The sequence below is a fragment of the Dermacentor variabilis genome, chromosome 7 (genome assembly GCF_050947875.1).
Source record: "Dermacentor variabilis isolate Ectoservices chromosome 7, ASM5094787v1, whole genome shotgun sequence".
NCBI lineage: Eukaryota > Metazoa > Arthropoda > Arachnida > Ixodida > Ixodidae > Dermacentor > Dermacentor variabilis.
Window position 1 is genome coordinate 122,100,240 of NC_134574.1, and position 22,351 is coordinate 122,122,590.

At 43.9% G+C, this 22,351-nt stretch overlaps 1 protein-coding gene across 1 annotated transcript; it reads left to right on the forward strand.

Moving 5' to 3' along the window:
* Positions 1 to 917: 917 nt before the first annotated feature.
* Positions 918 to 21,916, forward strand: LOC142587853 (uncharacterized). Its single transcript, XM_075699156.1, has 4 exons — positions 918 to 1,048; positions 1,765 to 1,923; positions 18,697 to 18,798; positions 19,842 to 21,916. Exons 1-4 carry the CDS (start codon positions 988 to 990, stop codon positions 19,871 to 19,873), a joined length of 354 nt encoding a protein of 117 aa, XP_075555271.1. The 5' UTR covers positions 918 to 987; the 3' UTR covers positions 19,874 to 21,916.
* Positions 21,917 to 22,351: the final 435 nt, after the last annotated feature.

The following is a 22,351-nucleotide window of genomic DNA, read 5'->3' on the forward strand; positions in this document are numbered from 1 at the left end:
CATTTCGTTCCTTGAATGCACCTTAGCCCTATTCTCGTCGCCGCATAGCACCTTTACATTTTTCGCACAGCATTGTCAGTTCTCCCGTTAGACTTGCACAAAAGAACTATAGAAACGTCTCACCAGCGTCATCGACGAGACGACATAACTTCAACTTGATGCCCGACTTGGCACGCCCTAATATGTTTATGTGCAACTTTTTCCCTCATTTTACTGGAGACTGGAATTCCTTACCTGGCTCTATTCGCTTATGCTCACCCCAACCCGAAGTTTTGTATCTGCCATCCACGATAAATAGTCCTAGCACATCACGCTCATCATTGTACCGTACTTTCTGTGTATAATTTTCGTCTCTAAATCCACTCCTGCTATAGCCTTCATTGCGCTGCGGTATCAATAAATAAATTAATAAATAAAAACGCAATCACAATTTTTAGAGGCCCTCTAACCTTCCCAACTGGAGCAGTCCATGCACTGCTCATGCCGGGGTTGGACAACAATAACGGCGCCGGACTCCTCGGCAGTGGCGCGAAGGCGCCTCAATATCTCTCATATTTGCTATCCTAGTGAGATAAACTAGTAATACAAAACTCCAATCGCAAGGCTTTCTAAGATGAAAACACCCTACAGTGAGTGAATTCTCATTTGGAAAGACTGAACGATGAATCTTTTCATGGCGCTTAAGGTTTTTAACTTACTACATGTATAGATATTATACACGTGAAGCAATTAGCAGATAACGCCTTTTGGGTAGGTTGAATGCTCAATAATAACCAAGACACTAAGTTGGAGTACCAGATATAAACATTGTGCAGCTTCCTGTTAGTACTAGGAGTCCTTTAACCACAGGTGCACTTGAACAATAGGACGACTTGCTGTAGTCATTTTTTACATGCACCTTTTGCTGCGCCGTCCAAGATTTACGTATTGCGCTATCTATTCAGTACTGAAAGCCGAAGACCCAACTGGTATTCCTTACAGCAAGCTATGACTTCGAGACCATTTCCCTCCTTCCACATCCTTGTACAGCTTGTTGTGCTGACATCAAGTAAGTGAAATATCTTTGACAATTTTACGAAATACAGCTATGTGGGCTGGAAGCCACAGGGTACCAATAAATGTTTAGAAACTGCGAATTACGAGTTTTAGGAAGGCCGTCTCTTAGTTTTGTTTTGCTCTAACGAGAAAGAAAGCACTTTTTCGATTTTGAGGTTTTAGTAGAGCAATTTTTTTTTCCGCCTAATGCCAAATGTATGGACAGTTGAAATACCGATACTTATATTTGCATTCTTCCTGCTCCACGACGTCCCTCTACGTATTCGTAGATTGCGATGACAAATAAGTGGCACTACTGAGCAGTAATCTTTATATGAAACTAAGGTATTAGCAGGCATCTTATCTATAATGTCAATGAGATCTATCGCAGACATTATTGTTCAGGTGCATAGTTTTCTATACTTACCCATTTGGAGTTACGTAAATATTACCCTGAGCATCCGAGATGCTGCAAGTGGTTGACTAATATATGGAATGCCGATATAACGTAGTGCGCTTAGTATACAAAGGCTCAATAATTTCTCCTTTTAACTAACTAAATATAACATCACTTGTTTTCGACACCTAAAGTGGTCGATGAGTTGTTTTTTTTTAGCGGTAATGTGATATTTTTAATGAAAAAATTTTACATCACGATTGACAAACTTAGAGCACAGGAGGGTACGCAAGCAGAAAATACTAAACCCATGCAATTGTACTTTTTTACAGTATGGTTATCGCACGTGCTGGAAACGAAGGTATACTCGCCAGAAGAAAGTCTCCATGGTTTTGTAAGCACGTGGCATGAATCAACTGGCATAATTGAGCCCCGTATGGCTTTATCGGCCTTTCAAAGTTATCGGCGACGTCATTACGGTACACCGGGAGGTACGAGCAATCTTTAATATACCCTTGTCTTCAATCATATATACAGTTTTGTAGAAATAGGTGAATGAGTAAGAGAAATGAGACATCCACTTATTCGTACCATATGCTAGAAATGAAAGCCTACGGGTTCTTCGAAAGAAAAGATTCCCCGTAGAAGAAAAATTCCTCCTGGTCTGAGAGTCGAACCTGGGACCACCGCCTTTCCTGGACAGCCGCTCTAGCATCTTACTAAACCACGTGGCTAGCAGATGGCAATGCGAAGTCGAATTTTTCAACAACTCGAAGTAAAGGCAAGCGTTTGACGTAATAGTTGTGCGGAAACCCGCAAGGTGGGCAGAAGTAATTAATTAAGGGACATGAGAAATCCACCCATTCGCAGCTATTGCTACAAAAGAAACAGATACGGGTTCCTCGAAGGAAAAGCGTCGCGGTTGAAGAAAAATTTCGATACCTCTGATCAGATGCTACAGTGGCTGCCTCGGTAAGGTGGTGGTCCCGGGTGAGAGTCCCGGACTCGGACGAGTTTTTCTTCGTCCGCGATGCTTCTTTTTTCGAGGAATCCGTACGGGTTTCCTTTCTAGCAATTGCTACGAATTGATGGATGTCTCATTTCTCTTAATTACTGCTCTCCAGCTTGCGGCTTTCCGCAGAACTATTAGTCAAGCTCCTGCCTTTGCTTCAAGTTCTTAACAAATTCGACTTCGCCTTGCCTTCCGCTAGCCGCCTGGCTAGCTAAGATGCTAGAGCGGCTGCCCCGCAACGGCGGTGGTCCCAGGTTCGACATCCCCCCCTTCCCCGTACGAATTTTTATTCAACCGCAAGGATTTTTTTCGAGGAACCCCCATGGGCTTCTTTTGTAGCAATTGCTGCGAATGCCTGGATATCTATTTTCCCTGAATTAATTAACTCTCTCTAGTTTGCCGGTTTCCGCAGAAGTATTACAACAAACTCCTGCATTTGCTTCAAGTTGACAAATTCGAATTCGCACTGCCATCTGCTAGCCGCCTGGTTAGCTCAGATGCTAGAGCGGCTGCCCCGGAAAGGCGGGTGGTCCTAGGTTCGAGTCCTGGACCAGGACGAAATTTTCTGAAACCGCGCGGCTTTTCTTTCGAGGAAGCCGTACGGGTTTTCTTTTTAGCAATTGCTACGAATAAGTGGACGTCTCATTTCCCTAAATAAATACTTCTCTCCAGCTTTCGGGTTTTCGCAGAACTATTACGTAAAAAGAGGTGCTCAAAATAAAATAAGAAACTTGCAGAGCATAATTCAAGCTACTTAAGCAACGCATATTTCCGCGTTCTTTGCTATCAATGATCATTTAAATAACAATTGAGAACTTTGTGCATTCGGTTCGTTTATTTTCACCATTTCGTACACACGCAATTGCAAAGAAAATTGAGACATATATTATGTGAATCGTGATCTCTGGTAAGTGTCTCACATACAACAAAATGTGTTTCACAATTTGAATCTATTTCTTAATGACACATCAAATACGAACTTACTTGCGTTCACGAGCAAAACAACAGTGTTACGTCTTCCGTCTTGACTATAATCACCATGGACTCAAATGCATATTTGAAAGGTGACTTCTGCTTTTCATCTTACTAATCACAATCTGTTTGCTGTATATAGGTGTTTATTCAACTGCAGGTAAAAAGTATTGAAGACTGCCAGTTACTTTTTGGTAACTCCATGAATGTACTGCGTGAAAATATACCTAAAGGTAAAATGGTTTTTGGGGATCTTCGCTATATGCTGCAAAACACACGAGCATGCCAAGAAACTACATTTAGACAAACGGGTCGACCACGATACTTCACTCTAGCTACAACATTTATTAATAAGCATGAAATGCTTTTAGCTCACATTGTCGACGACCTTCAGCTCACCTTGAAACTAAAGGCACAGCCATTATCAGGGCGTTCAAACGAGAACACCTGGGCAAGTTGCGAGAACAACACAAGATCACGCGAGCAAGAGAGAGAGAGAGAGAACAACTTTAGTGAAAATGCCTGCAGAGTCGGTTAGGCTCCCTCCAATCACGCGAGCAAGCCGTCAAAAGTTAAGAAAGTGCGGTCTCTGGCCCACTAGCCTTTGTATAGAAGCACATTGCGTACGCTAGTTACTGCGCAAGCACGTTACAAAAAAGTATTGCTTTAGAGTTCTTGTTGATGTTTATGGTTTGAAAGTTTATTTACCATAAATAACATATACAATTGGCAAGGACAGCCTTTCGGGATCCAACAAATTTGTTCAAGGGTCCCACAATACCAATGAAGCTTTAACTTTTAGTACTTTTATTACGCTCAAGTTTTATATATCATTTCCAATGGCGACGTTCAAAAGGCACTTAACTTTTAGTAGGCTCAAGCTTTATATATCATTTCCAATGGCGACGTTCAAAAGGCACATGCAAGGCACCATACACTTCATCGTCATCTTTACCGATAAGACAGACGCCAGCGGTCCCTGAGTTCCGCGACGCGGGCTTCGCGTCACCTTGAAAGATGGTGCCACGCTGTGTGGCGCCTCCTTCAGGCGATTTTCTTCAAGCTCTGCCGTGCGCTCGGTCGTGTAACCTTCAGCTGGTTGTTTTCGTTTAGCTGGTCAGTCTCCATATGGACTAGCACACAGTACGGGGTGGTGTGGTGGTGTCTGCCGTTCCGAACATGCACTACACTCATTTAATGATTGTGGCTAATATCATCTCCAACCATTCTGTTGTGCCGGTTGCCGTTTCATTCTTACATCTACTATTGATTATGGTAGAGCCAGAAATGTTTATAGTTCATTGGTATATGACAGAAGAACTGATGGTAGCAGGCGCTTGTAAAGTTTGACCGCAGGTTCTCCCGCATATGTATCATTAACACGAAGAAGACATGCTCCCTTGATGAACAGAAACCAAAAGTGGTAGGTCTATTTAGCTGAAACCAGTAACTGCAACTGCTGAAAAGAATTACTGTTATTCACGCGTACCAAATATTTGCGAAACTTTTTTTATTTCTCGGGGATTTGAGGCACATAGTGTGTGGAATAGGTGAAAATAAAACAGGGCATACAACGCTATCGTGCAGAAACTGCAGTAATGTCATGTAAATTTATTGTCTGTGGAGAAACCGATGACGTTTCCAATCGAGCAAGGAACGTGCACTAAGTCTCCAGCTGTTGGGGCAACGTCAAATGGTCGTGACCTGCTTTAAGTGCGCCCTATGAGCAAATGTTTATATCTGCGTGCGTAGAATAGAGATCTACAAACAGTACTTAAATGCCATCGATATTGAGGCATGATTGAAAGACATTCACATCGAGATATCCGCTACAGTCAGTGTTGTACGCATGTTTGGCAAAATCTTCGCAGAGATTTTGTCGGCGTCAAGTGGACTTCTTCCTTCCTTATATAAGGGGCAAATTATGTTTTCAGATTGTTTGATAGTTTATATGTTAGGCATTACAACCGATATATATGCGTTCTCCTTTCAGAACATATAATTCGGCTGATTGTCTGTTTAGGCTCCAAGACTTCTCTACTTGAGGATACAAGACAGGAGTAGAGCCTCATGTATCCGAGGAAGTAAAAACTTTTTTTGCGAGGAATAATCTCACTACAATGGGCAGAAAATCAATGTTCCCGCAGTTGCTAGCCAAACTAGTAAAATATCACAAAGACCAGTATCGCCAACCGTGCAGGTCACGTGTGATTTTCTATAAAACAAACACAAGCAAGCGCGCATACAAGTTTGTGTATTTGTGTTAGTCCATTAGGCAAAAGTATTGCCATTGAATGTTTCGCATTCCTCCAGGCCAGATAGCTTCGTCGAGATTAATATTCCTATCGCTGCGGCAGCTTAAGTGGGTGAATCAGCTGTAGCGCAGCGCTGCTATATTGCTCAAGTATCGGTTTTGTAAAAAAACTGCAATTTCGCTTTCTTTTCTATCTTGGCTTAGGGCTGACAGGAGTAATTATTCGTGTTATGACTTATAAATTAGACGGACGAGTGGTATAAGTAGCAAATTATGCCACTTTTGGGTACCCTCATGCTTATGTGTCATTAATCGCGTGGCCATGCCGTACGTGAAGAAGAGCGGTAGCATTCTTTTTAAATCTAAAATACGCCAGTCTGTAGATTCGCTTCAATTGCCATTAGACATCGAGGAGGCCACGAGGGAACGATTATCACGTTGTAATCGTCATTTGCACGCCTCCAGCCTACTCGAATCTTTCGACTTCACTAAATGTCCGCTCGTAATTTGAGTATACCATTATTATGCCTCCGTTTTCAAAACAGTGCTATTTCACCTGCCCATTATTCGCATTATTCGCCCATTAAATGAAATTAGGTAAGTTCTCAATATCAGTAAGAAAACATTAGAGTATGTATATTGTGTTGTCTACCAGGAAATATGCCTTTACGACAAGGTTGATAGATTGGCACCTGCATAGTTCTGATTGCAGCATATAGTGTAACATATAGTGTAATAGCAAGGTGACACTGCAAAACTTTTCTTTCAAAATAAACGTATTACTCCAGCGTTATTTCGAACGTGGCACTCTGTGTCGCAAATCAGAAAAAATAATCTGCTGCTGTACTTGAGATTGTATATTGAATGTAGTGTTGTGAGTGATAGTTGTGAGTGAGCGCTCGTGTGTCCAACTTCTCTGCGTCCTTGTCTATTGTGCGCGCCGCAAATTTCACCATCAAGATTTACATTCTCGTTCAACTATCAAGTCTGCTGTAGTGTTCCTGGCAAACTACGCCTAGGAGAGGCATTCAAGCAACTTATTATGTTGTTACGTGAAAGGGTCACCATTCAGGTGTACTGTGTTCCTTATGCCGTAAAAATACTTATAAACTGAAGTAGTGTTGCTTTATTGTAAATTAGACTATGATGTCTATGAGACTATGATGACTATGACCTTTGATGTTGGCGTCACGACGTTGCTCGTCGGCGAAATGAAGCAGCTGCAAAACAGAGAATACACAAGCAGCACTGGTAATATTGGAGGAGTCAGGGTCGAAAACAGGGTAATGCGACAGGCTGTCAGCGTCTTGGTGCAGGCTGCCAGACTTGCAGACCACAGAATACGGAAATTATTGTAGTCTCAAAGCCCAGTGACCAAGCCGGCCTGTATGATATTTTAGGGATGAGAGCCAACAGAGAGCATGATGGTCAGTGACTACGGAAACAGGGCAACCGTAGAGGTAAGGACGGAACTTCGCAACCGCCAAGACTACAGCAAGGCATTCTCGTTCCGTAATGGAATAGTTGCGCTCCGATGGTGTTAGGAGGCGGCTTGCAAGAGCAATAACGCGATCCTGGCTACGCTGATGCTTGGCTAAGATGGCACCTACGCCATGACCGCTGGCATCTGTACACAATTCTGTAGGGGCATCAGGGTCGAAGTGGGCGAGAATGGGTGGGGAGGAGAGAAGAGTGACGAGAGGAGTGAAGGCGGCGGCTTCTGTAGTACCCCATGAGAATTGTACGCCTTTCTTCAAAAGATTAGTGAGGGGTCTAGCGATTGCCGCAAAATCTTGAACAAAACGACGAAAGTACGAGCATAGCTCGACAAAACTTCGAATGTCTGCGGCTGTCTTCTCAACCGGAAAGTCTCGGAAAGCGCGAGTTTTGTCGGGATCAGGCTGTACTCCGGCAGCATCAACGAGGTAGCCCAGAACAGTAATTTGGCGGTGGCCGAAACGACATTTCGACGAGTTAAGTTGAAGAAATATATCAAGTATAGCTGTTAGACGCTCAAGGTGAGTGTCGAACGTGGGCGAGAAGATGATGACGTCGTTGAGGTAGCGGAGACATGTGGACCATTCGAAACCACGGAGCAAGGAGTCCATCATACGCTCAAAGGTGGCAGGGCGTTGCATAATCTAAACGGCATTACTTTAAATTGGTATAGGCCATCAGGTGTGATGAACGCGGTTTTTTCTCTGTCCATATCGTCAACAGCAATCTGCCAGTATCCAGAACGAAGATCGATAGAAGCGAAATAACTGGAACCGTGGAGGCAGTCAAGGGTGCCGTCTATACGTGGGAGCGGGTAGACGTCCTTCTTAGTAATGTTGTTTAGATGGCGGTAGTCTACACAGAAGCGCCACGTGCCATCCTTCTTCTTAACCAACACAACATGTGACGCCCAGGGACTCGAAGAAGGCTCAATTATGTTTTTGTCCAGCATTTTGTTGACTTCGCTTTGAATTACTCGGCGTTCCGACGCAGAAACTCGATACGGTCGTCGCTGAATAGGAGTAGCATCGCCAGTAAGAATACGATGCTTTACCACGAGCGTCTGGCCTAAAGGGCGATCGTCGCAGTCGAAAATATCTCTGTAGGGCGATAATACTTGGTAAAGGTCTTCAGCCTGCGCAGAAGACAGGTCCGTGGCAACCAGTTTCTGTATCTTGGGATAGGCGGCTGAGGCTGGCACGATGGGCCTGCTAAGCTCGCAAGAAGCATCGGTTGATAACGCTGCCACGTGATGGTCGCCGAGACAATCAAAGTTGGCAAGGCAAATACCTTGCGGTAGAATTTGCTTTGCCAATCCAAAGTTAAAGATAGATATGCGAGTGCGGTTCGCAGTAATAGTAAGCACACTGTGAGGCACGGTAACGCCATACTGTAGCGGAATGTTGGGCAGAGGAGTGACGAGGTACTCACCATCAGGGACTGGTGGGGAAGACTAGAGTTCAATATAGACTATTGATTTTGGCGGCAGGCGAATAAAGCCGGTGGGGCGTAGGCGGCACTGGGGTGCGTCAGAATGTTCTGCGAGAATCGGCAACTCAAGGAGAAGAGTACTGGCAGACCAGACAATAAGGGCAGAAAGCGCGAAGAGAACGTCGAGGCCGAGAATTAGGTCGTGGGGGTAATTAGCAATCACGGTGAAGAGGACAGGGGTGTGGCGGCCGGCAATGCTGACTCGTGCGGTACACATGCCGATAATATCCGCAACGCGGACGACGCGTGCCGTCGCTGGGGTGGGGAGCTTTTTGAGTCGTCGTCGGAAGGCAACACTCATAATAGAAAGATGTGTGCCTCTGTCGATAAGTGCAGTGACAGGATAGCCATCAACGTCAACGTCAAGAAGGTTTTGTTTCGTTGGTAACGTGAGCAGAGGATTTGAGGGCAGGGTCGACAACGCATCCTCACCTCCAGAAGCTGCAGTGCCTAGTTTTCCGGCTGAGTCCGGGAGATGATAGGCGGCGAAGAGAAGCGGTGGGGTTGGGGCGAACGAGACTGATGGCGTCGAGGTGAGGGCGAGCGGCGGCAGCGTAGGTTCGGAGCAGGCGCATCAGCAACAGTGGGTTCATGGTGGGTGGCATAGGGAACAGAAGGTCTAAAAGTGCGGGAATAAGTGGCGGCGTATGTCCGAGGAGGTGGCGGCCATCGGTTGCGACAGTGACAGCGACGTGGCCGATGCGACAGCCGTGGAAGCAGATCGGCCTGTCATCGGGCGGGTTGCGGCGAGATATGGCAGAAAAGGACTGTCGGGGATGAGGAGGGCCGGTAGAGAACTGGGGAACGTTGGGTTGAGACGTTGTACACACGGAGTTCAGACCCATGCCCTCAAATTCCTGTCTGACTACGGCCTGAATCATCGCAATCGTGTTTGTTGGCGGATCGGGAGGCATCGCGGCGAAAGCTGGCGGACAGGCGCCTCGAGCTCACGGCGAACAATACGGGTGACGTCGTCACAGGTGGTAACCTGACGTGGTCGACGCTCACATGTCGACGTTGCAGCAGTGTAGGGTAGCCGCGTGATGTGGTGTGTGATACGGCGGCTCTTAGCCTGTCCAAGGCGACGGCATTCTTTAATGTTGGCGTCGATTGTCGAGACGTTGCCGAAAACAAGGAAATCGAAAGCGTCGTCGGTCATGGCTTTTAAGACGTGTGATACTTTATCAGCTTCAGACATAGCGTCGACAGCTTTTCGGCATAGAGCCAAGACGTCGAGGATGTATGAAACGTACGGCTCTGTAGATGACTGAACACGAGACGCAAGAGCCTTTCTCGCGGCAACCTCGTGGCCAGTGGGTCGCCGAACAGTTCCCTGAGCTTTTCTTTCAAATTATCCCAACTGGTTATCTCGTAGTCATGCGTCTGGTGCCACATGCGTGGGGTGCCGCCGAGATAAAAGATGACATTGGCAAGCAGGATCGTTGGGTCCCACATGGTATTAGCGCTGGCATGTTCATATAGCTTGATCCATTCGTCAACGTCCTGTCCCTCCAGGTCAGAGAACACACAAGGGTCGCGATGTTGGGCAACCATGACGGCGGGAGCAGTCGGACAAGCCGAAGCCGTTGCAGAGGTGGTCTCGTCACCGGGAGGCATGGTGACAAGCTCGAAGTACCGACCACTCCGGAGTTCCGTGGTGAGGACGGCAATCGCTCACCTCCAACAGAATGTTACGTGTACAAAGATACAGACGGAAGAGGCTATTGACAAGCTATTTACACTGGACTGGAGCCAGAGCACCAGGCCGACATTTTCTCGCGCCAAGGGCACCGACCCATTTCGTCGTCGTTCTCGCGGCGGCTCGTCTCTCGGGTATCTACCGATAATATCGTAATAATATTGTCGGATTAGAAGCAACAAATTGCCGCCACCAGTTTTATAAGCATCATTCTGTTTCCAAGAAGCGTGTGGATTCGGAACGAAGGAATAGCTAATGATGAGGTCATCGAAAAACGTGAAATTAAACTTTTTCTTGCATGTTCGCACAACGTTTATAAATTGGCGTTTTATTTGTGATAAGATATAAAAAAGTCGTTTCGAGGTATTTTTCAATAATAAGCAGATCGCACCTAAATACTTGCTGGTCAACCAATTCCAACCAAATTTTTGTTGTTATTATTACTGAATTTAGTGCCTCCAAGTTGCAAGAAGGACTGTGGAAAGGAGAGAAAACCTCTTTGTTTTACTAGCCCAGGATGGAAGGCTTGCATGTGCGCCTGCGGTAAGGATTTCACGATATCAACATTTTGACTGAATTGCTGCAAAAATTTCGCCCGTCTCACGATCACTGTCGACGGGAATGCGTTTAGGATTGAATCAATACAGCGACACTTAGAATTGTTTGCTCAATTGGCGCAAATCCAGTGGCACATACACACTAACCAAAGTTGGCGAGAGGTTCACTGAATAACGGCACATATCCTGCTATTCTGTTAAAAGATGGGGTTCCTGTCTTTGAGGAAACTGCGTGACACCGGTTCCATTACTCAATAGCCGCATATCCCGTGGCACATACAGAGTAACTCAAGTTAGCGAAATGTTCACTGAATAATGGCACATATCTATGGATTTCTGCCTATCCGGTTAAAGAATAGGGTTGCTGTCTTTGAGGAAACTGTGTGATGCCGGTATCATAGCTACCACCATGGGATAAGTTTAAGTCCCCCTTTTTGTCATTGTAGAGCAGCACGCACCTTTTTGTGTGGAAACACACAGGGACGCCGGTTGGCGAGAAAGCGGTTACACAGACAGACAGAGAGACAGATTGATTGATTGATAGATAGATAGATAGATAGATAGATAGATAGATAGATAGATAGATAGATAGATAGATAGATAGATAGATAGATAGATAGATAGATAGATAGATAGATAAAAAATATCCGTCGACAAGTACGTGAAGTACCCTAAGGGATATACCCTAATACCATAAATACAAACTTAGATATATAGCCCCCAGAATGTGGATGAAACAATCTAAGGATGCTAACGAAGTGCTCATATGTCCATATAATATTTTTTTTTGGAATATAAAGAGGAAGCTCGGTTTCCATATGTACCAAGGTTTGCAATTATGCTCTAGGAAGTGCAACTCATGCCATTTTCTCGCTGCACCACTGAGGAATTGTCCCAGCTTGAAAAACGGAGTGTTTGTATGACAGACACCCATTACCGCATCATAAAAAGTGATCCATATTTCTGTGTTGTCAGGCGACCCGCCCAAAATTTCTCGCAGAAAAATTTCAAAAGGATAATTTCTCTTGTGGCATAAAGCAGAGAGCAGTGCTTGAGCCGAAATATTCTCGCGGCAAAACAGCGGTAGTTGCGTCTCTACGGCCGGAAGAATTGTGTGTCTCTCGTCATATGACGCCGCATGCCCGATCGGTCATTTGAGTACCATCAAGTTAAACAGGGCCAAGGCAAATTCACCTTCGCCGAACCTCCTTTAATAAGCGCCCCGCGCTACACAGAAGCTCGATCAGGACAACCGGCGCTCAGGAGCTCAACCGGCGTTGTGTACAAAGGGAGATCGAGGGTAGACCCATGTTAGAATTTGTAGCGTTTGAATTTTATAGTTACATTCGTTACACCTCTCCATGAAGGAATTCGCCCACATTTCCGTTGAGTGGTCGATAGCGCGGAAATATGTAACAAGCCCGCACATATGAAATAAATTAAACGAGCGCCATGTCGCCACTTACAATTTGAGTGCTCTCCTGTGTCTCTCTGCCTCCTATGTTCACAGACTTCTTGTTTTTTTGCATGCTTCACGCATTAAAAAACCCTGTTAAAGGAACGCATACAATATGTAGAAACAAAAACACCGTTTTAAGGTGGGGGGGAGTTTAATAAGTGAAAGATATTAAACATACACAAAATGCAGCTGCATATCTCAATGTTCAGATGTAAACGCCTTAAAACTGAGAAAATTGCTAAATAATATACATAAATAAGTAGACAGCGATAGTAACAGAAACTGCTATAATCTCGCAAGGAAACATTTTTTTTCTGCAGTATCGATGATGTAATCTTGTATATTTTCCATGTAAGAGCGCAAACGACGCCTTGCGCTGGCAAATTCTATTTTGAGTGTCAAAATGTTATTGGCTTTCTTGGCTCCTTGGTTCAGTTAACACTGAGAAATAGTGTTGAAACAGAACCGAGGGTGCACCTTTGAGCCGGCAAATGATGGCAGATGCGTTCAAGCGAGTTTTCGTGTTCATTCAGCCTCTTTAAGCACACCTTCCCGTTTACCCGATGCACACAACACTCAAAAAATGGAGTAACATGTACACCATGCAATTTCAAAGAATGGAACCGTTAGACTCATTGTAAGAGCAGCGTGTATTTCTCTGTATCTTGAGGAGCGTTTGGTAATCGAGCAATAAATGCAACCAGGTTGGTTGTGATTCTAGCGAGCTACAATAATGACTGATTTATATCGTCCTACTTTCTTTATGGCGTACTAAAGATGCTAACGTAGCCCAGCGGCAACATCCCATTGTGTTCGTTTTCGCAACGCTATGACGGTTAACACAGGAAAATGGTTTTTCGGGTGAGTTAGAATGCGCCATCGTTAATGTGCCTCGAAAACCAGTCCAGCATAGAGGGCCACGCATTGCTAACTGATTCGAATTTCTCTGATAGCGAGAGCCAGTGCTCTCAACGGCTGCTGTTACTTAGCGCATGAATGGCGAAATATTAATGCGCGTGAACATCTCCAACGTACAGGCTTATGTATGCTGTATCCAACTATAGATTTATTCAAATTGCATGTGAAGCTTGATCGTTCGATGAAGTCCTGTAACAAAGTCGTTAATCTCTCTTTCCAGAACTTGCAATTGGTCATAGCAGGAAAGTGGTCCACGTATTCTAGGCAATATTGAGAGCATTTATCAAAAAATGAAAAAAATGGGCGGTATGGTATGGAAGCATGGCTAAACTGATAGCGCGAACTACTGACACACAAGCTAAGGCACAAACGCCGCGTTCAGTTTTTTTCTAGTGCCTTAGAGTGGGTGCCAATAGTTCCCCCTTTGAATTTTGCCATTACGACCATTGTTGTACATTCGCCTGTACAAGTAAATAAACGCGCACTGTATTTCACTATTTATAATTTGACTCAAAGGGTGAAGCAATAGCAGTGATGGCAATTACACGAGGTCTGTGCTGCTGCGCAACGTGAAAAGCAACTCGGAGGATACCAGGCGTCGTAAGAATATACGACGCAATGTTGAGGACGTATATGTGGTGGAAGTCCGTGGGTGAATGGTTAGCAGACACAATAAAATGTCATGAAGCCCTGCGGAGCCACCGATTTTTGACGGTTGACGGGTTACCCTTCGAAAAACACCATAAACACACCAGGAATACCGTCGTCCGTAAGCACCTACGGAGTTGGACCGCAAGAAGTTTCCAAACGCTATCACGTTTAAAAAGCTATGGCTGTCAAAGCTACCCTGTTTTTTTAAGAATTACACGCTGAAAAAACAAGCCATACCTAAATATCATCGCTCCAAGAAATATAGGCCATGACGAGCACAATGCCTTTTGTAAACAACATTTCTAATGTTTGTGCGCCTACTTTTATAAACGTTAGGTAGGTGCGAAACAAAAAGAGTAAGCATAGCCATCTCACACATTTTTGAGATGGTGATTCCGTGACGCACGTACGTGGGGCAGATCTTCGCTGGAACCAAGCGGAGAGCATCTCCGTGTTGTATAAGAGTTTGGGAGTTCGACAAACGCCCTCAACCGCGTTTCATTTCAATGGCGCAGCTGTAATGAGATATTTTAAAGACAGCTTGATGTTGTAAGATGCTCAGAATATAAAATTATTGCACGTTTCTCTACGTGCCCTATTATTACACACGAGTAGGGCAGGAAGGTGAAAATATACCTTGGACTAACTTACCGTAAAACACGAATATTTGATAGCGCGATCCCAACAAAAGTTTCTCTGAAAGTCATTTGCATAGTAAATATAATCTTAGAATCGCAAATAACTTTTCACCACTTGCTAGCTCCACTTCAAGTTAATTAATCGAAACATAAGAAAACAGCATTGAAACAGATAATAAAAATTCGTGTCCACATGTGCCTTTATTCCGCATTGAAAATCAGATTGAGGGGTGTATGCAATCCTGGTTCCTTGCTTTTTTATAACATGTGTGTACGAAAGAATATTCAAAGGCATTAAAAAAATAATCAAAGATGACGAGCCCCGACATGAAAAAGTGGAAATAATAGATTATATGCATAAGATGTCACACAAGAGTCAAGAAGCTCACTCGCTTGTGTGATAAATATGCAACCTTGTTCAATGTCTACTCAGGTTTTAGAAATTTAATGTATATTGACTAAGCAGGAGGGAAAAGACAGTGCCCCAGGAGTGGGAGGTAGAATATGCCGAGTGCAGGAACGGCGTAGTGCAGTGAATATCCCAGATTTGCACAATAATACGCATAGGACACTAAAAACGCATAAGAATACAACTTAAATAAAATAATTGTTCCGGTGGTAACCTGTACTACTATTTAAGGTCGTTCTCGTTCGACGTCGCGTCTGTATAAAACCAGGCTTTTCATCCTGCAATAATTAGGAGAGGAATAAGGAGAGCGCACATAAAGGAGCAGATATTCCTTCAATAAAACCACATTTCTTTTAAAAAAAACTTCTACAAAGTGCACTAAACATTGGCCGCCGCTGACAGCTATTAAACCCGCCATTCGTGATATTCAGCCACTAAGCTATGGCGTTGAATATTTGGAATATGTGATGGCTCAAAAAGAAAAACGGATATAAGTCGACAGAACACGATCACGAATACTCTCCCTGCTGTCTTCGGAAGATATGTAAGCAAATTCCTGTGGCAAATCAAGAAGCGATGTTTCAAGCCCGCAAAAGGTTTCTGTACACAAGCCTAGCCATATATTAAAAATTTCAGCCCCACCATTTTGCTAGGGACGAAGAATTTTCCGTTCTTAGTATGAACCTGCTTCTCAACCAGATAAAGTGGAACCCAACTGTTCATTCAACTATTTTTAATAAATCTCATCTAGAATGCCAGCTACCAGTTCTACTTCAGAGTTAGTCTATACACGTTTTTCTAACATTCCTTCCGCCTTCATTTTGGGGTCTTTCTTTTTTTTGCTGGCCGCCCACCTCTTTCCTGCAATTGCTACCTCTTTCCTGCTCGCTTTCAAACTAGCAATCGTTGCATGCTCATAGAGGGACTTTTGTGTGCAACCCGGAGTGCTAATTTGTCTAGATGGATCCTAGCAGTATAGCAAAATTACTACTTGCATCACGACTATAAATAACAGCCTGCTTGACCTTATCATTGTTGGAGAATTGGTGGCCTCCAGTACCTCGTTGTGTGGTCCAACAGGAGATAGTCACTTGAAGAAATGTCAGGATTTCACTGTGTTTTAAGCGGTAGCTTTCAGCCAAGATATCGCGAATTGCTCATTGAGTTGGGGGTGGGGCATATGATGTGCGGTAGGAAAACGGCCATGCTGATCACAGGAGACCGCACTTTTCCGAGGGCAGAGTAAAAAATGATAGCAGAGCCGCAAGGAGCACTTTGTGTTGATGGTTTCACTGGTGGAGAGGAAACACAAAAATGATGCCGTGCTTGTCCGACGAAAAATGTTCAGCATGAGTTTCTCAGATTACTAGGCCACTGGAAACTTCAATGCTACGGCGTTCTTGTGTTTCAACTGTTCTTAAGCCATTTTTTTTAAATATGACGTTATATATTGAGGAAACATTTGGTGGCAGATGATTTTTCTTTCTAGTAATGCTTTTGGCGTTCTTGTCAAGACGCTGCTTGAGCTATGGAAAGGATTCAGGCCTCTTTTTCTGGAAGAAGGTGGCAGGTATTCTACGCACGCAGTGCGCGCTAACTTCGCAGAACGCGGTCTTCACGAACAACTGTGTTCATTGTCCCGTGGGAGATATCTATCAGTACCGCAAGCTAAGAAAATGCTGTTCCTTCTTGCACAGTTTTTCTTTGTAAAGATTGCGATGCGCTCCATGGTAAATACTTTCTTTACATGTACGAACGGGCTTGGTAGCCCTGGCCCTCTTCTTGAAGTCAAGTGGCTATGAAAAGGCAAAGCGCTGAACTTTCCAGCCCTTGACAATGTTTATTAAAGGCATGTGCCTTTAATAAATACTGTGTAAGGCTGGAAAGTTCCGAACTTATCAATTGCTGAATATATGATCAGCAGTTGAAAAGTTTAGACGTTCCCTTTAACGAATGTTCCCTACGCAGCAATGGCCACCTAGCTGTCTTGTCAAGCATTGTCTTCAGTTCACATCTAGCTGTGTCAAATCTATTTGCGCGACTAAAATATGGCGCCGCCAATAATTTCCTGGTCCAAATACTGAGCTCAAGCTATTATGTTAACTTTGGTCCCCCTAAAACCTTTCATCATAAGAAGCTTTAAAATATGCATTGTTCCACCCTTACCCCCCCCCCCCCCCTTCAGCTGGGGTCACATAATTTTCTGCAGTCCTCTTCACATATACACGTTTGCTGGGAACAGACATCAAAACGCAACGTCGTTATTGCCGTTTCAAATCAGGAAAACCAGTTGATGCCAGTGGGTTTATCTATGTGCATTCTGTGCTCATGTTTATCTTTTCGTTCTCCTTACATTAAGCTGTTTCTTGAGGTAGGGTGCTCTGATTTTATACCTTCGAAGGACAAGAATGTGCTGCTCTTCAAATTTTCAGAGTATGATCTGAATCCTAAGTGTTGCGCTGGCCTAGAAACGCATATTTCTGGCTAAATTGAGTTCGCAACGAATTTTCAGATTATTTATTTCATAAAAATGAAATAAATAATCTGAACTTGCCATTTTAAACAACCGAAGTGTAATGAAAGGCACCAAAGCGGGAGTTGTTGATGTTACGCATAATGCGTGGTACAGCAGCCTTTTTTGTAGGATCGAGAACTGAAGCGTCGATTTAGCTCTCAGCTGACGGAGGCTCTCAATTTTAGCCACATGACCTTTCCTAGAACTACAGCTACGTAACTGAAAGTGACGCCTTTCTTATATGTTTCCAATAGCAATGATCGGCAAAACACACTGCAGATAAAGACAGTGGTTACCGCAACACGAAACGTAGAACTACACGGAAATAGACATTGGCATCTTGGAGCTTTGGGACAGAAAAAAAACACACCTTTCATAAGAAGCAACTTTTGCGTAATAGGTGTTTTTAGGTTCTACTTGTACCCATATCGTGCTCAGTCTCCTCTGGCGCTAAAGGTAACATAAAACCGACGAAATATGAATAAAGCGGTCTGCATGATACTCCTAAAGTGTTTGTTGGTGCAGGTGTTGACCACACTAATCATTTTGCAGCTGTAAATCTGCATTTCTGATGACTCACGTTATTTCGCACAAACAGACATGCTGCCAAACACCCTTAAACGCCTGTTAAATGTGGCCATGACATATCTTGCTTGTTGTCTGGAAAAGTATTGATTATGGTTTAAGATTTAGGGAAATAAATTATCAAAAAATGCTTTATTTGAACATATGAACGCGAGCCGGACTGTCTGTCTTAGGCGTATGCGGGCTTGTTTTGGGAACATTTGTTTCAGAAAACTGTAAAGACGTACATGTAAAATTATTCTACGGAATAACTGGCCACTTCAATGTATAGATATAGTTCGTGCTAAATTCGGTTCCAGCTGTGTAATTTCTCGGGAGCACTTTTAAGCGCTGCCTTAAGGAGATAGAGCATGAACTTAAACATGAGATAAATATTGTTGTTGAAAAGCGACATATTCCAGGCGGCATTCCAAATTCTCGCACGTGAAATAAAATATGAACTATTGCACATATGTACGAATTATAGATGATGTTTCCCAGGAGTTTCAATTACTGAAATTCATTTTTGGTGTTCATTCTGAGTCAACGAATCTAGAATTTGCTGTCAGATATGGTGGCTACGAAATGGCCTTTTGTCGTGCTAAAATGATCGAGCCTATTCTTCCAGTCCTGGCCAGTGATGCATGTCCTGCAGAGGGAAGGGATGCGTGTGCCGATGGCGTTCGCTGCATATGGACAGTTACTCGTACTATGTGCCTTTGCACATGTGGTAAGTGTGTAAGTGAATGTAGATACACTGTGGTACACAGCTGGGCGTTCTTAATCAGTGGTGCTTAATCAAATATTGACTTTGCGGGTCGCCACTTGTACAGCATTTAAATATAAAGCTGTGCAAAAAGGCGGAGCTATCACTACCAAGTGATTTAGAATGCGGTGGAGGCCTACAGAAAAGTATGATACTGGGGGGCACATGTGACATAAAACAAGTTCTAACAATGCAGGAGAGTGACCATTTCAAGAAATCTCACAAATTTCGATGTCGAGCACTAGTTTGATAAGTAGAACGATGATTCCCGTGAAAACCTGGTAAGTAACATTGTGCTTTCCGCTGGTGCGACTGCGCACCAGCGCGAACAGAATAGTCTTTAAACAAGATAATGAGCGCAATTGTTCCTTCGAATATAAGATATAATGTGTATAATGCATGTGGCATTACAGTTTCGAGACGCGCTCGAGGTGACGATGCAAATTCTGGAACGTGGTATCTACTTGCTTATCTACTTCCTTATATACCTACTTATTTTTGTCCCAGCATGCACTGTAATTTACTGTATATATTTCTAGAAATAAATATGATGTCAACCAAAGATGCGCAATCAATATCGTGAGCATGTTAATACATGATAAAGGAAACATGCTTAAAAAACGGTGCACAGATATGGAGTGCCCGAGACTGTATGGAACACGCATGGCGCGATCTCTCGCACCAAATCAAAAACAATCGCCCCGATGCTCTAAATCAATGACAGCAGTGACTGCAATCATGCATACGCACAAGAAACTATATGGAATAAAGATCACATGCACTGTCGACATACCTGCCAACGCGATTAAATTAGCCTCGAACGCAAGATGGAGACAACCGTAGTTAATGTGTGGCGTTGCTGTGATTGCCTCCATCCGCTAGAAATTTGTATAGTCGAGCGTGCTCCGAACACCTTGAATAAACATATATACATATGTGTAATACTGAAAATTGTAGAAGGCATTTGAATTCTTGCGAAAACTGAAGGTATTATTTTCTTTTTACAGAAAGCAATGGAGTCAAAGCTGGATCAGGCTGACCTGGGCTCCTTTCCCTCATATATACCTGAGCCGTCAGCACAACATTGAATCAAAATCTTACGTAATAGCGTTATCAGCTATGTGCGCTCAACAAACTTTAAGATTCACAAATTTTACAGGCTTTTTATATCCTAGGGCTCTTTACACATAGCACGTGCTGGTGATTACAAGGCAAGTTACGGAAATGAATTGTTGGAAAAAAATTATGCAAATCTGATGCACTGTGGGAATTGATTTAGGCGAATCTTTCCGTGCTGGATGCTTCGGTTCACGATAATTAGCGGGGATTTTGACGACAAAAGCTTAATTCCTTCAGCGTCTAGGCTAACATGAAAGTGGTGAGTTGATGTTTGTTGCCGTAATACACGGAACACACAGGGAGAGGTATTTATTTGAGGCGTTGTTGTGCGCCATACTTTATACCTTCTTAGAGGGTTGAGCGTTGTCATTTGCTCGCAAGACACATTGCATTGTGGCAGAAGTAATAAACTTGCATTGGATTATGCGGCTGTACGTTCCAAAACCCTACTCGGATTATGAGGTAAGCTGCAGTGGCGGACTCCGGATTAATTTTGACACCGGGTTGTTCTTTAACGTGTCCCAAAATTTAAGTGCACGCGCGTTTTCTATTCTGCCCCCGCTGAAATGCAGCTGCTGCGATTGGGAACAAATCCACGACCCCTAGCAATGCCATAGCCGCAAAGCTAACGCGATGGCCACAGAAGTATTAAATTAAACGACGAACGCTTCCGTAGTTTCGCCTGGATCCTGCGGTGCGCTTTGATTAATGCCGCTCTGCTTCTGCACGCCCTGCGTAAGTTGCCCACTTGACGTATTTGCATGGCGATATTTTTCAGAAATAGCAGCAGCGTACTGTACCGTAGCTTCAACTTAATCTTATCCTGTTTCCCCGCAACCACTGTCGTATAGTAGTGGGGTTTCCTTGCCTTCTTACGTCACCTCTCCCCTTCTTTTGTATAGGAACTGCATCTTCTCCTCCCTCCCCTTCTCCTTTCTACAGTTCTATATGCGTCCCATCTTGCCTCGCAGGTTAGTAGAAAAGGAAGCGCTGCAGTTTTTCCGGAGTGACGGATAATTACAGCTGTCAAGCGGTTAACTTAGTTACGGCCAGGGATCTCCGGAGAGCATTATGCACATTCGACATGGCGAGATGAAAACGAGTTTTTCCTGTCGCCTTTTCTCTCTTACTCGCACTGTCATCGATATACATTCTCAGAACCACCCTGCGACGTGGTGTGCGCGACAGCAGCCCACAGCAGCAGCAGGCGGAAAGTCGAAGGAAGAGGCAAATACCGCTTCGTTTAAAAAAAAAACAGAGGCGAGGCTCCTAAACCACATTACATATTAACACACCTCATTATGCCAACGTTGCGAGGTACCTGGTGAATGCCAGAGCGCTGCCTCTATTAGAAACCTACGGCCGACAGGAACTTTGTGTAGCAGCACAGCTATGGTGGCTTGATGAGTGGGTGTGCCGTCTTCCTGCTGGGTAGTTCGGCGCTTCTCCGCTTCATGAGGACAAATTTGGCGCTGCGGTCAGAGGCCTGTCTCAAGCGGCGCGTGCCACGTATTACAGTGGAAACGCGGTGTATTTATCACTCTATTTAAACAGGAAGCCGACTTTGCAGTGACCCTATAGAATGTTACACATTTCCGAATGCAGCAAAGATCTGTCACTCGCGAAAGTAACATATTGCTTTCTCCGTCAGCTGTTTGTTGTAGAGTTGGGAGGCAAAAATAAACAAAAAATTGTAACCTGGTTTAGTTTGATAAACATGTAAAATTGAGTCTGCAAGGAGGAACACAAATACCACAAGGACGAAATAGTCCTGCTTCTGCTCGTGAACATCGAATCAATTTTTTTTTACGCAATGATATGTAGGTTCTGTGTGCGAACGTATTTCGCGCAGGGCCGCATTACGCTTATGCTCTCAAATGCATCATCCAAATGACCTGGCTTGATGGAATCTAAAATGCGGTCGAATAAATATTGACATTCATATAAATAAACTCCGTGGCTCTATTTCTTTGCGCGTATCTCTTCAATTGTAAAAAAAAAATTGTGTTAATTCGTGTGAAGCTCTCCAGCTTTGCCATATAAATGAGACCTTTGTTTCCTACGTTGTTCGATGAACTATGATTAGCTCCAGAGTGGAGTAACATGTTGAGACTAGTGATGATTGTATACGTATATTTGAATGAAATAGAGTAATTTTTTGGTCACACCCATAAATTAAAAAAAACCATGCTTTAAGAGCAACCTATAGGCATTCTAGACACCATATTACAGCTCCAAATCAAATATTGCACAGTATCACATTGCTCATGGCATGTCGTAGCGTAAGGTGGTTTTTTGTTTCTGGTGTACTCTCGGGAGGCATGTTCTTGCTCTTCACATGGATGCGCAGACGAGTAATGAAATAGCTTGATCTTGGTGTTCATAGGCTCGAGTTTTT